The sequence below is a fragment of the Vidua macroura genome, chromosome 2 (genome assembly GCF_024509145.1).
Source record: "Vidua macroura isolate BioBank_ID:100142 chromosome 2, ASM2450914v1, whole genome shotgun sequence".
NCBI classification, from domain to species: domain Eukaryota; kingdom Metazoa; phylum Chordata; class Aves; order Passeriformes; family Viduidae; genus Vidua; species Vidua macroura.
The window spans coordinates 40,597,236-40,612,952 of NC_071572.1; the positions used below are offsets into that span (position 1 = coordinate 40,597,236).

General features: G+C 39.9%; 1 protein-coding gene across 1 annotated transcript in view; it reads right to left on the minus strand.

Moving 5' to 3' along the window:
• Positions 1-670: 670 nt before the first annotated feature.
• HS6ST3 (heparan sulfate 6-O-sulfotransferase 3) overlaps positions 671-15,717 on the minus strand; it is a 274,724-nt gene continuing 259,677 nt past the window's right edge. The window contains exon 2 of the mRNA XM_053971053.1: positions 671-5,751. Coding sequence (XP_053827028.1) covers positions 5,046-5,751 — 706 coding nt within the window. The 3' untranslated portion in view covers positions 671-5,045. The remainder of the gene's footprint in view (positions 5,752-15,717) is intronic.

Sequence of the window (15,717 nt, forward strand, 5' to 3'; positions counted from 1 at the left end):
TTTAGTATTTCAAAAACACAATCAATGTTTATTTGTTCTCATAAGTAATTCATGGACCCAACAATATTCAACAAAATTTCATTTTTAACAGATCTCTTAATGAGTATCATTTTACATAAAATCACCAACAAATAAATATATGAAAACAATTGCTTTTGACATCACAATGGTTAAACACATTAAATAATTCATTAAATTGTGCTTTATGTCAATGAAAATTCCTAGGTCTACAAACTATCTTTTAAATAGGAATGGAAGTATATATGATTACTCACAATACAATCTCTCAGTAGCAGAATTCACAAACATTATTGCACATAAACAGAAGGAAAATTCCTAAAGAATAAAGTAATTTACAACCTATTAATTTGTTAATTCATCTTAAATATGGCAACTGATGGGAATTATTTTTATTTTTTTTCTTCTCTTCCAACATTTATGTGAAATCACAGAGCAAATGATATGGCCAAGAGGAAAGCCAAGGACATTACAGGCATGGAACCCATTCCCCTCCACAAAATGTAGACAAAGAAAGTATTACAGGAACCAAACTGAAAGAAGTGTTACAGTGAAAATTGGGTACGTTTTTCGAGTATGCTTTTTTTTTCCTGCACATACAGAGGATACCGCCATCAACTCCAGCTGAATGACTTTATTGTGATTGTTTATCTTGTACATAATATTCCCCACCAGTCTGGAAACGAGATGATAATCCTTATCCCAGACCAAAAAAAAAAAAAAAGAATAATTCCATATGTATCAGGGAAACAGCAACAGAGGGAAGAAAAAGTGAGATATGTTTTACAACAGCAGTGCTCATAACTGATACAAGAGTGCAGGTGGAAACAAGATCCCACTAGGGCAAAAGGAAGCATGTACTAACAAGAAGACCAACTTAAGAAACCTGATTTAGTCATGAATGTCAAATCTGAAGCATCTCCAGACAAAAAGGTGATGTGACCTGCCATTTGCTTGAATAGGTATGATACAGTTATGAAGTGTGGCTCTGGATCTGACTTCCATCACTTTTTTTTCCCCTGCATTTCTGATTTTAGTGAACAGCAAGTAACTGCTGTATATTGGGTAGAATCCCTAGCAAGGCTATGACAGCCTCACTATTAACACAGCAGCAGTGGAAAGTACCCAACGTCAGAAACAGTGTGATTTTTTCTCTTGATGGTGAAAAAGGTTTTTACTGTCAGCACTGGTGAGTGGGGAAGAGAGGACAAATTTTCATTCCTTAATAAGGCCATAAGGTGAGTGCTTGGACTAGACATCAAATTATCAGGAACAAGTTCGAATGACACAGCATGTTTCTTTGTCCACTCCAAACCTACAGTGAATTATAACTGGAAAAGGCAGTGCTGGGAATGTGATGGGAGAGATTAGCAAGTACATCTTCATTACAAAAGAATGAGATTTGTTTCACCACCACAGTAGCAGAAGCCAAATTGCCTTGTTTAAGCAACAAAATAATGCCAGGAAGATAGATAGATAGAAATCCTATAGGATTGTTGCTCACAAAGCTTTAGAAACAAACATACTGCTCCCTGGTCTTATATGGGCCAGTGTAATTATGGTGAAGTTTATGCTGTCAGAGCAATGAAAACCTGGAACAACAGAGATATGAAGCAGGACCTTTCTTTTGCTTTTACATTACATTATTTCAGGCACAGTGCCCAAGAGGAAAAAAGCTGCAGGTCTGTGTCTTAGAAGTCAGCCTGAAGGTGTTTCCAAACTGCTTTATTTGTCATGTGTAAGGAAACTCTGCTAAGAAAAACAGGATTGTTAGTGCAGTGAGTTTGCTGGATCTGCAGCTGGAGCTAGGGAAGGAGGTGCCAGGTCCTTCAGTCCCAGGGCTCTGGGCAAGGTCTTAGCTACTGACTGCCCACTCCTCCTAAAAAACCCCCAAAATAACAAAAGCAACAAACCTACTTCTGCACCAGGGGTGCAACACCAGGGCTGTTACATAGGCTCCAGAGGAAAAAAGAAATCCAACAAACCAACTTCAATTTTGACTAAATCCCAAGCGTTAAGGCAAATCCCATTAACATAGATGCCACAGCACATTTACAGCTCTTCAGGACCCTAATCTTGACTCCTGGGAAATGACTGATGAAAAAGGTTAGGCATCACATTATGATGTTGCCAGACTATTCAAACTAACGTAAATCACCTATTTTCCTATTTTCCTCATTAGGCTTTGTTTTTTATCAGGCAAAAGGAACAGTCTGGAGAACAGTTGGTGTGCTTAGACAGCTGAAACTGATACTTACAGTTACTGGTGAGGCTCCAGGGAAGTATTTCTCAGCACTGTCTCCTCTCCCTTGAAAAGAAAAACACTGCATTTTCTAAATGAAAAATGGGGTTGCAGTTGCTGTGAGCAGCATGGAGAGGTGGCCTGCTGAGCAAAGAGGTATATGAGGAAGGGACAACTTCTTTTTGCACTTAGGATGAAGAGAAAAGGATGCCCTACAGAACAAAAGACGAGTTGGAATTTATCTTACTTCCTTGCTTACCTTGCTCCTTAATGTGAATTTGGCCTTCCATCTTTCTTTCCACATGGCTGGCTTCTCCCCTGCCCTTCAGGGTCTCCCCAGCACCTTGAGCTACCTGTGCTCATGGAAACAAGAAGTGCACTGGCAAATCCTGGAGACTGAGCCTCAGGTGCCAAAAGCATCCTTTCCCTCTCATGCTGTTTGGTCTCCAGCAAGATGTGGCAATGGGCGCAGGAATGGGGAGATGCAACAGTTCCCATCATCCCTGTGTCATGGACCAGAAAGCTCCTTCCCTCCACAGGTCCAGGGCCAGCCCTAGTGCCAGCAGCTAAGATGTCAGATCACTGTGAATTACCTGCACTGTGCTAAAGGTGCACTAGTGCCTTAAAGGTGCAAAAGTGAGCCTTAGCTCTTCATGGCCCCACTGTCCTGCAGCCAGGACACCCAGAGCGAGCTTCAGACCTCAGCTGTAACGATTTCAATTTAAATCTTGGAAGGTTGGTGTCCATACGTGAACAAGGTGTTGGAGTGCCTCTTTCAGGCAATGGGGATCCAAGCAGCACCATCCAGGAACCCAGGGAGCTCCTCACTCTTCCCGGTGGCAGACATCCCATGCTCAGACAGGAGAACAACAATCTTCTTTTTCCCTTCTGAATGTGGAGGTGGGAGAAGATGTACATGAACTATGAGTGGAAGAGGTATTAGGGACCAAAACCCACCACTACTCATCCCGAAGTAACACATTGACAATCAGACATAAAGCAGCATATTGTTAATGAACTACATTGATAATGAGGCATCATCCTGGTAGCCCTCTTCACTTCTTAATGCTATTATGATATTTCATGTTCAATTGTTGTATTATTGTATGCATTAACTTTCAACAGGATCATTAGACTGTATTTTTTATATTCTGCATAGATAAGTAGCAATAGCATTGTCAGAAGAAGAGAAGATACGGCATGCACAAAAAAAAAAATCCAACTTGGAAATGAAGGGACAAATTTTCAAATTGAGCCTCTTTTTTCTGTAACACATTATTTTTTCAACCAACTGGATAGAAACCTTGATTTTTGAAAACAAGCGAGAAATGTGCATCCACATCAGGTACTCCAGTACTTCTAATTAGCAAATCTATAAGGTAAAAGCCATTCATGCATGCAATAATATACTTTCAGCATCTTGATTTAGCAGCCATGTTGAGGCACTTAGAGAAATTTCTTCCTAATGCTTTACATTTATGCCAGAAGAAGAAGGAAAAAAACTCTCAGAAGATCTATGGTGCACAGGACCCTCTTTTTAAAATTTCACTATTACGAATGGAACAACATAAAATCTTGGAATAAACAGATGCAGTTTAGCCACAAGAATGGAACACATGGAGGAAGAACCCATTGAATCATTTTCTAGACAAGGAAGAAAAACAGATACAGATCTCTCATCATGAAAACAATAAATATACAAAGAATCCTCATATAGAGTAATAAGTATCAAGACTTTCCACATATCCATTACGTATCCCATAAAAATGAAAGCTGATTTTTTTTCTAGCCACTACTGTAGTTAGAGAGAAAACCAATTTAAACTGTATGCTCTCAGCATCAATGTATTTTAGCAGACAATATAATAAACCTGCCTACCTTCACAGACAATGTATCTCCAGGCTTTTACACCAAATCTGGAAAATGTCACACTAATATTTAAGCTTTTCCTTCTCTCTCTTTCCTCTTCCCTGGAGTTTGCTTGACCCCTTTTGTGAATGTGAAGGCAGATTTCATTGCCCCCAGCCAGATAATCTCTGTGATGTGTGCTCAGCTGCCACGTGGACCTCATTTCTCAAAGCTTGCCTTTGCCACACACACACTTAGAAGGATGGTTCCTAACTGGCTGGGCTCGGTACTCTCAGCACCTGCAGGGAAATAAGCCAACCCCTCCACCACCTCACCTGTAATCAATCTCTCACTGCTGGCCTTTGGAACAGAGCTAGAAGTGCCCCAGTCCAACATTTCCTATGTCTTTTTTAATCATCGAATCAAATTCTTCCCTTAATCAAAACACAGCATGTAGAAGTTTGAAGGGCGATGTGTGCACCTTCTCCATTTCATTCACTAGAAAGTTATGCACTACAGTTGTAACGAACAGTACGAAATAAACCAGCTCTCATGTCACAAACAAACCAAGCAGGTATTTCCCCCCAATTTATCATTCATGTCTGCACAAGTTTTAGTAGCTCAGATTGTACAGGGTACATCTGTTAATGCAAAGAATCTCTCTCTCTCTTCAACCCATCCTCATAGCTTAGGCCTTTGAAGGAAGTCTTTTCTGGCAGGAATCTTATTCTACTGCCATTTAATAACACTAATCAATACCTATTGAGAAAAAAATACGTTCTCACTGGCAGAAACCAAGAAAAACTGAGACAAGGAGGGGGAGTTGTCAGACGAGGTCTCATTTACCAAAGCAGTAGGTCTCCCTTGGCTAATTCCCAGGTAGCCACATTGCACAAACAATCTGATCCTCTCATAGGTTAGGCAAGATGGAGGAGCATCACCACCTTGCAACCTGACTATTATAATCTTCAGTAACAGCTACTTCTGCTGCCTCTTCCCTTGGCCACTGGTGAGCTCTCTGCTCCCGCAGCAGTCGCCGCTCCTCTCGCCTCTTTAGCCGGTTCTTCTGATGCTCCTCTTGCTTGGAGTACTGGAAGCGCTGCAGGAACAGGTCCTTTGCGTACTCATACAGCTGCATGTCCAAGAAATTCAGCTCCTCTATCCGTTGCCGCACATCCTCGCCGATGTCCACATTCGAGGCCCGCGTAACGTTGAATTGGGTGAATGGGGAAATGAATTTTAGGTTGAATGTCCTTTCAAAGAGATACTGTGTTTTCCTCTGAAATTCCGTCAGCCCGAAGAAGGCCATGTTTTTCAGATTGTTCTTGGCGCTTTGGAGAAGAATCATATTTCTCTCACTCTCATTCATGAAAGTCAGGTTGTAGCACCCCACCAGGCTGAGGTCTGCCAGCATACGTACCTGGCGGTTGCTGGCCAAGTTGTAGCTACAATCCATGAATTCCTGTAAGCTGACTCCAGACCAGTCGTCTCCTTCATAACAGGTAGGCAGCTCGTCTGGTGTTGGACTTCTTCCATCGCACATATGAAGGGAAGTTTTCCATGTCGCACCCCTCTGGACATGTTTCCACTCACTCAAGTACCGTGACACTGGATCCCTCAGCATGGTGATGTAATAGAAATTCCTGAAACATATAATTAAACACCATTTTAAGATTTCAGTAGATTTTCCTATTTATTCTCCAATAAAACTATTACCCAACACTGGCACCACACCCTTCACTTTTTCCAGTGCAATGTAGGCACTTCAGGTGACTCTGAGACAGTAAAATCTTCATAAATACTGTGAATAAAATACAAGGTAAATTGGGAGAGAGAGAGATATGAAAGGAAGTAAGCAGTTATCAGAGAAACAGAATTACTTTGACCTATCAAGTGTACAGTGATAGTTACTTTACATAGAAACCAATTAACTGAAGTGTGCTCCCCTCCACATTGAAGTATTAACCGCCAGCAATATCAGGAACTGTGTGAAAAGTGAAATAATCCTACCACTTCTCTTCTGGATTGAGACACACGTCTCACAAGATGCACAGGATGATAATCCCTAAAGCACTTGGGCATAACCTAAGAAAAGCTTAAGCAATTTCATGTGGATGGTGCAAGTGCTAAAAATAATACCATGTGGAAGAATGGCATGAGCCACCTACTTAAGAAAAACCCTATTATTAAGTGGGTTGCAGTGAAGATAATAAGAGACCAAAAATCCATTCATATGACTTAATTTTAGACAAGTGCTTGATTGAAATTAGTTATAATCATGTAGTACAAAAGCATTTGTTGGTGTAAGGATTATTATTATTCAATCTACCTGTCAAGAATACAAAAGAGACACCAAGATAAATGATCTGAAATAGAGAAAATAACTATGGAGCTCACAATGTCAGTTCATCGTTTTGCTATTAAATTCAGTTTGTATGTCTTATTTATGGCAATCTGAAAAAGACTGCAATTAAATATGTATCAAGGAAACTATCAAAGATTGAGGGTTTTTTTACTGAGGGATGTTTTACTCAATAATAACTCACCTGAGTTATAAGGTGATATCACAAACACAAAGCAAAACTGAAATACTTATGATTTCTCTCAGCTAGAATAACCAGAAGAAGATTCATGACTAAAATTAACACATGATCCGTACAAAAATAGGCTTGTGAGTTTGCATGACTCATCTTACTGCAAACTACACATTAATAAATCATGAACCCTAAGATTTCTTAAGAAAAGTCTGATCTCAGTACTTTTTCTTCAGCCTGGAAAAGGATGAAGAGAGTAAGCAGGAAGCAGAGAAGGATGAAGGAAATAACCAGGAAGCAAGCATGCTGAAGACAAGCTACCCTGTAAACAAACCAACATTTTGGAAGTGTCATCTCCTACAAGAGCTAACTCCAGTAAAATGAAAAATCTCAACATTTTTAACAACCTCCAAGACAATTACTTTGCTTTTTCAGGTGTCACCCGTTTCCTACCACTAAAGATTCACCATCTCCGTGAACCTTAGGTTAATCATAAAAATATTTATTTCCCTACATACTGCTAAATATGCAGATATATTTCCCAGTGCAGGCAAAGCAAAGGGAAGCAGGTCTGAATACTTCATTCTTATTCATTCTGAATTTTCCACCTACAGGACCTATAATATATTTTCCAGAATAAGGCTATGAGACCAAACTATTGACTATGTTCTGCTGCAGGGTAATTTCCTGAGCTACAATCTAATGGAAACAGCTGTTTCAATACTTATTTCACAGCAGAAGGTTTACAGGTGGAAGGATTTAAATTAGGGAGTGTCATGAATGTATTTTCACTATCACTTGCACTGGAAGCCAAGATTTCTGTCAGCATCTGATGACACTTTGAAGGATGATATTTCCAGAATCATTTGGAGTTTGGAGTTTCTGACCACTGCCCACACATGCACAAATTGCCAGATTGCATGTGATCTGTTTTGGTCTTCTTCAGTTACTTACACCGCCCTCATCAACAGGGAACCCAAGAATCACACAACCCTTCATAGACAGGTATTTCTAAAATCTCTCTTCTCCTGCAGAGCAGAAGTACCAGAAATCCTCCTTTGTGCTCTGCAGGATTGTTCCACTATGAAAAAGCAGTCGTTGGCCACATCAGGCACAGCTTTCTCTTCTCAGATTGGATGCTTATCTCATCTTGGCTGTACACTGTATGTATGAGAGCACATTAAGAACTACTTTCCATTTTACAGGGAAAAAAGGGGATGCATTTCACAAGTGCTGTGCAGATAAAACAGCCCAACTCTCAAACACCCATCAGCTCTGAGCATAACAAGCTGTTGTTGCAACATCCAGGAGGCACTGATAGGGTTATGACCAAAAATGGCTGAAAATCCAAAAGAACAGAGATTAAAAAAATGGACAAAGACTCAGAGGCAGTTGCAAACATCTACATCAACAAAGGTGGGGCATTGGCTTAGTCCTTGTATTGCTGCCCTTCCTCTCTTCAGGTAATTTTGGATGTTAACAAGTGGTAACAGACAGATTTAAAAGTTGCTCTTTACAATTATTTATACCTCTAATAATAGTTCTGTCCTTCCTCACCCATCTCCAGCAGTCCCAGTCAGGTATGATTCAGAGCAACAACAATTAACAAAAATACCTCCTTTGCATCAATCATTTCCCTTTCATCCCTGGATATGTAAATGTGTTTGATGTGCAATGAACAGGAGTATAAAGCAAATGCATGGAAATGAGAACAGAACATCTTTGGTTAACATCCGCAGCTTCCTGTCTGCATACCGGGCCAGAAACCTTCGCCAGCCTGCTGCTGCTCCTCCTTGTGACTACCTAACGTCTGCAGCTGTTTTCACTGCCCAGATAAATCTGCTGCTGGTTTCTGCAGCTTCCAGGGAGTTGCCTTCTTTTATTATCCACTGAATGGCTTTTTCATCTGGCAGGCAACCTTTAACAGCAGCTTGACATACATTTAGTTTCTGAGGGGCTGATAACTTACACCGCATTCACAGTTTATAACCTTCTGATTAACCTTCTGGCTGTGACCCTCTGTCACCCTTTTAATCAATATCTGTGGTTGGAAGACCTTAAGATTTTTTCCACCTAATCCTGGACACTGTCCAGATGACACTGTTACATGCTACCCCTCGACGTGGGGGATGCTACACTGAAGATGTGCACAAAAGTTTTCTTTCAGGGAATAGCGTGTCACGTCTCCAGAATAATGATATAAGTAAACACACTAATGCCATGAACATTTGTTTCAGTTGGAAAATTATATAAATTATAAAATTATCTTAGGAAATGTTTTCAAATTGTTTTCTAATGTTGACATTTATGGAATAATTATTGAAGCATTTTGGAGCTCTCAGTGCCTCATATACAAGCATTCAATCACACTGGGAGTAGCTGAGAAGTCAGCTCATACTAAAGACAAGAAGCAGGTTAAAAATACGAAACAGGAAATGGCCTTTCTTCCCTGTTCGGTAAAATAGCATAAAGTTAGCTAAACACTGAATATGCTTGAGCCACTCTGAATACAGATGTGTACTTGTTCTTATTGGTGTAAATAACCCTCTTGCATCACCCATGCTCACACTTACGGCTATGTTGAACTCAATGGCTACCCACTGTGGTAAATACTGAGCAAAGAATTAAGTAATGACTTCTGTTACCCTGTTTGTCAAAGCAAATTCATCACAGACTTCTTGGCTTCATTTTTATAGACTCCCATCATCGATTGCTGAAACTACTGCCACGGATACCCTCAGTGCTTAAAGATTAGCCAAAAAGAATATGCTGGTATGTTAGGGAGAAGATATTTTTCAGAAAATATTCCAAGTTAATTAAAACCCATACAAGTTATATCTATATAATATATTTACGTAATCAATATCTATATCAGCATGTGCATGTGTGTATGTGTAAAAATTTACACTGAAATCTGGCCACAACCTGCTTTTGTCAATGATAGAAAAATGACAGTAAATGCATGTGAGTTTGCCAATGTATCTTGGGACTGTCTCTACAAACACAGATATGTAAGAACAGTTTAGATTTCATTTCAAACATCAGCCCACTAGTTGCAGTGTTAGCTCCTCCTAAAAGGAAACTTCATGCAGCTTCCCCAGATCAAGCAATCTCCTTTTGAGCATGATGTACTGAAACTAATGGATTATTGAAGTTGTCACTATGGGATAGTTGATTTTTTGGACAAGTGATGGTCACGGCAAGGGCCTGATGATCCATGTAAGGGCTCAAACAAGCACCAGTGTGAAGTGTGGGCTGCACACTGTTATTTACACTAGAATTATGAAGTACTTGCTAATTCCTAAGGCTCTAGTCCTACTTGCATGAAATCCAATCTCTTCATTAGCATTAGGCAAAGAAAACCTTTAATTAAAAGAACAGATAAAATGAGCTTCTAGTTATAACCTAAGAACATGTATTTCTTCCACATTATAAGGTATTTTAATATAAATACTCTAATCTTACATTAATCCTTCAATAGTATTGCACTGGTTTAGAAATTAATTTCAGAGGAGCAGAGTCTGCTATAAGCAGAAGTGATCCCAAACCAGGGCATTTTGCCTCTTCTATCACCATGGAACAGATGTCCCAGCTGAGGGAGATTTGCTAAATACGTGAAGGATCACCGCACACTGAGAACAGAAACATCCTGTAGGGCCTCCTGGGGAAGAAGAATGAATGGCATCTCCACAAAAGGAGAACAGCGTGCTCATGGCAGTGGATGCAGAGACAGAAGAGTATTTGAGGTGGAGAAAAAGAGTCACCAGAGAATATTTTGGAAAACACTAGCAGACATAAGAAAGAAAAACCCAAGTGACTGAAAAAATCCAGGCACATCATAAAACTGTCCACATTTTGGTTCTTCCTGGTAGAAAGGAAAATAAAAGCCCTGGACAAGTTTATGTCCCAAGTGGAGATAAGTTAGTAGCTTTAATTGTGGAAGTGAGTGTGCTCCTGAGGAAAGGTCTGAAATACCCACCAAATGCCATCCTGTCAGCACACTTCTGCTACCAATGGAGGTTGTGGCAAGATGAAGGCTTAAGAAGGATCAGCATTATGTGAACAAAAGCCTTATACTTCCCAGTTTTATCCTGAAGCCCAAATTCTCACAGGCAGTAACAGAGTTAGCCCACAATCACTAACCTCTCTTTGGGCAAAGTATTGTCAGTATGGGTAAAAGTGAAAGGAAGAGGGTAAACAAATGAAACAAAGATAAGTATAATGCAGCACATGTACAATTAGGGAATAAGAACATGCAACAGCAATGATTAGGGAAGGCAGAAAGCAAAGAAACATTGTCAGGTTGATCTGAACTGGTCAAAGTCACCCTTGTGAAATGCAGATGTATCAGCACGAGGCTGGCAGCATGTCTGTGCAGAGTGTGTCTGCATCCATGGTGTGTTTAATTTACAGATAAACTGCCCAAAATAACAAGAACAGACTGTATACTTATCCAGAACAATGACACTATAATGAAAATCTATGAAACAGTGCACGAAATATATGCATGTCCATCTGTCTGCAGGAAACATCATACAGCTTATCCACCAAGCCAGACAGATAAACCCTAGCTGTCCCACAAACTTTTGCAAAGATAATAGCAGGAGCACATAGGCTTTTTAAGCTTAGTGTCTGTCACAGGATGCTAGATGCTGTGATGGAATGGTTTTCTAAGAAATCCTTTACATAAGTTTGTGAGCTTAATACTATTATCTGTCCTTTCAGGTTTTCATGGGTTTCTTTACAAGACTATTACTGAAAGAACAGCCACCAGCATTAAAAAGTGAAGGTTTATCTACTCTTACCACATGCATCACCTGCTCAGCATGTAGCAAAAGCACTTAATTAGCTGTTTTCTCAAAGGATCTGAGCACTCACCACTTCTGCAGTTATCTGGGATGATGAGCACTTCACTCAAACCAGTGGCTGTAATATTCTATAGACACTCCACATTAAAGGAGAACTTAGCATAGTTAAATAAAAGAAAAACTAAAAAAGCCCAACTTTAATTTTGATGTATAAAACTACAAAATTTGAGATGTGTCTCATTATTCCATCTAGATTTTGTCCCATGGCTCTGAATCCAACTAGACTAAAAGCTGGCCATTGTTTCCTATTTCCGAGTTGGCCGCAAGACTCTGTCGGTTAAACCTACCCTTTTCATTACCCCAGTGGCATAAAGAGCAGCTAAATCCAGATGATATACCTGCTCAGAGAAGGGACTGGATGCTGCTTTCAGGGTAGGACACCTAATTGCAGTGGTCCACATATGAGCTGTGCATCGAGGCAAGCTCTGAAACCAGCAGGGAGTTGCTCAGCACAGGCAGTGATGTGTGTCTGGCCATGGCAGGGGCCACCTCTGGCATGAGCTGCATTCTTTTAGAGGCTCCCTCTGCATCACACCATGTACCTTGGCCACAGAGGGAGCTTAATTGCTGACCTGGAGGCGTCTATGTTGTACAGGTGTCTCTATCTGCAAGGTGAACCCTGCACTTGGAGCCAAAGGGTCCTTGCCAGAAGGGACGTATTCACAGAATACAAAGTTCAGGCCAACATCAAAAACTAACCACTAACATAACATTTTGTAATGAAGGAGAAATAACAACCGAGAACCTCAATTTCACAACTCTTTGTGCCTATAATACATCTACCAGTCATGGTATAATGTCTCTTTCAAAACATGCTTATAGAGTTGCAGCATTCCCCAAAGCAAAGCAAAATTTTTAAGCAAGTTCTGTATTGCTTCCTACAAATGTCCAATCCAGCAGTTAGAAAAACAGTCCATTATAACTTTGTTGTCCTTGCTGAAACATCAGTATATCAGTGTGACAGAGGGAGGGATGGGAGTCTGACAGCTGGGATTATATTTCTGGTTCTGGTAAGAAAAGGCGGTCGCTTGGGAAGTAATTTGTGATGACACAGACTGTTATAGGCAAGAGAAATGTGGTGATTGGGCACTGGGAAGCACTTAAGAAATGGGCAATCTTATATTTTCTTGCATGTCAGGAGGAATACTCCCTGTCACTAACTTCAGTTTCTTTTACAGTAATTCACTGCTTTCATCACAAAACTCCCAACTTTTCTGTTTAGACATTGCAAGCCCTTTTTTCTTTAAAGATATCCTCTGAAATATCAGATTAAATTCTGTATCCATGCCATCAGAAAAACCTCAGAAAAGCTTTATAGCACTGTTTATGGGGTTTTTTTGCACAGCTGTTGATCAGAAGATTAGTGTCCTACACCTGATTAAAGAATGACAGATGACAACGAGTGCCTTTAGAGATCACTCACACTTTGACATCAAACAACTTTCAACAGTAGTGATTTAGGGTAATCCAGAAGGGTAAAAGAAAGGGAGCAAACCTTTGGCAATACAAATGCTACACATACAACATTAGGAATTTTTCCACCTAAAGAGTCCAATTTTCCTTGATGTGAAGCTAGAACAAGTTCAGTAATGGCATAGAGTGATACAAAGATATGAAAAGAATGAGATATTAGGTAAGCTGTTTTAACATAGCACTGGTTCATAGATTCATATAATGCAGAAAAAATATTTGTTTCAAAATCCAGCACTACATCTGTACTGAAAACAATGGTAAAAACTGCATTTGTGGAGATGCTATTTTTTTTTTTCTTAAATACTTCAGGAATGAAGACAAATGGCCTCAGACTATGCAAAATGACAATTTCTTTTTAAAATGTCTGATTTTAGACTTAGAACATGTGACTTTGTACTTTTTTAAAGTAATGAATAATCATGACAATAATAATCACATTCCTGACATATCACATTGCCACAAGCCCTTCAAAATTATCAGTGAAAGTGTATCTTGGGACCTACTGCTGCAAAAGGATAGTGAGAGTGCTGAGAATTTTTTTCTTCGCATAGGAGAACATAAGTTTGTGAGGATACAGACTTTAATAATGTATTTCAAAGAGGTGTCTAAGACATTAGGTGGAGATGAAACAGCCACCTTTCAGCACCTAAGAAGAGGCCAGTGAGAATATAAAGCAAGGCTTTTCACTCTTGTGCATGGCAGGATAGCTGAGGGACAATAGATATAAATTGGAAAAGGTGAGAATAAAAGGAAAACCATTTTCATTATCAGAATAATTAAGCATTGGAAAGTTTTGTCAGTAGCAGCTCTGCATCCTCCACCCTCTCAGATTTTGAAGCTCCAACTGGACAGAGCTCTGAACAACCCCAACTATGCTCAGTAGTGGTGGCCCTGCTCTGAGCAAGAGGTTGGACTTCTCCTGAAGTCACTTCCCACCCCTGGGGTTCTGGGATTCTGAATGACAGCAGAAAGTCTGCTGACACCAAGTGTACAGTCCTGTCAGGCAACACAGCAAACACAACCAACTTGACAACTCCCTTGTTCTTTCCTGGCCACCCTAGGAACTGTACAGAGGATTTTTTGTCTCTTTTAAGAGATGGTGCGGTTTTTAAAATAAGGTTTTAACTAGGCCTATAACACTCCAAATGGGCACACCCTGAATTATTGAGCAGTTTCATGAGTACTTACTTCAATGACATGTTATTAGAGTCTCCAGAAACTGGACAGTGCAGTGACTACATGTCCCTAAAGAAATTAATTCTGTTCACACATATCAAGTCTGGATCTTGAGCAGCTCCTAGGTTAATGAAATGATGTAGTAACCCATGGTTTTAATCCCAGTATTTTAGAAAATGTACATGAATAGCATATGAGTATGTGTGAGCTCTCTGAGCTAATAGAGGTTTTTCATGTGTGTTGCCTTCAGGATTTAGGCATACATTTTCAAACACAGAGCATAAAGTTGGGGATTTTACTCTATATTTAAACACATAGGGAAGCTCAGCCTCACTGGCAGTGAAGAAAATAGAGAGTAATATGAGTAGATACAAAGAAATTTGTTGATTTGTTTAGGGGAAAAAAAGCTCTCAGAGACATCACAGTGCCCTACCTACCCTGCCAGCACAGATAACAGCACTCAATTATCCCTTTCCTAACCGCTTTTGAAATATTCTTTTCATGCCATTGCTCCTACTGAAAATATCTTGTGAAGGTTGCTTCTTAGAGTTAGGAACACAAGTCTTATTCCCAGACAAAACCTGGTCTTGGTCTACTTAGATCCAGTTGTTCTTGAGTTAACACTGCAAAAAACATAAAGGAGATTTATAAATGTAACATCAGAAAAGGAGAAATAGCATTTAAGCAGAAGATCAGAGAGCAATCACACCTCTCAACTTTCAATTTACAAAGCTGAACTACTTTTTATTGTCTCCTCTGATAAGAAAAGTCATAAGTGACCAAACTGCAGTCCCCAAAACCCTTGAGTCATGCTTGGATCCTTTTACTGACTTTTCCAACATCTCAGCTTGTCATGCTAGCTTTTGATAGGGGCGTACAAAAGAAAGGAGATCCTGAGATTTGTTCCAGGTTTTGTTCATCATAGCAGTCTTTTCCTGGCATTTGAACTTGCACACTTCAAATTTCACTGTACATGGCTAGAATTGAGCAAATTTCACACAAGGCTTTAGAGGTGTCTTGTACAATAAACATTTCTTACCTCCACTGGCAACATATTCTCTGCTACACCCTCACACTGCATTTTGGTTTTTTATGGGGCCACATGACTCTGGGAACCCACACTCAACTGTGTCACTGGCTCAGATGGTCCCTGTCCATGGCAGGGGTTTGGAACTTGATGGTCTTTAAGGTCCCTTTCAACCCAAACCATTCTGTGATTCTATGAATATGAAGACTCCCTGTTTGGCTGGTAAGCACTCAGTTGATAGAGGACAGCTGTTTCTGCCAGCTTCAGATGCATGAACCATGCACTTTGCACTACCAAACTTCATTTCCCCTATTTTTATTAAATCCTCAATGTCATTAAGCAAATTCCATTAATATACTTAAGCTTTTAGTGCCAACATCAGTAATGGAAGCATGAAATAGGGTCAGAGTTAAGACTAGCCCTGTGGAAATTCATGGATAACTTTAAGTTCCTCTTTCAGCACATCCTGTTTTGCGACCAGCTTCTTGTTCACCAGAAAATTCTTAAGCTCAGCCTCATGCTTTCTGCCTT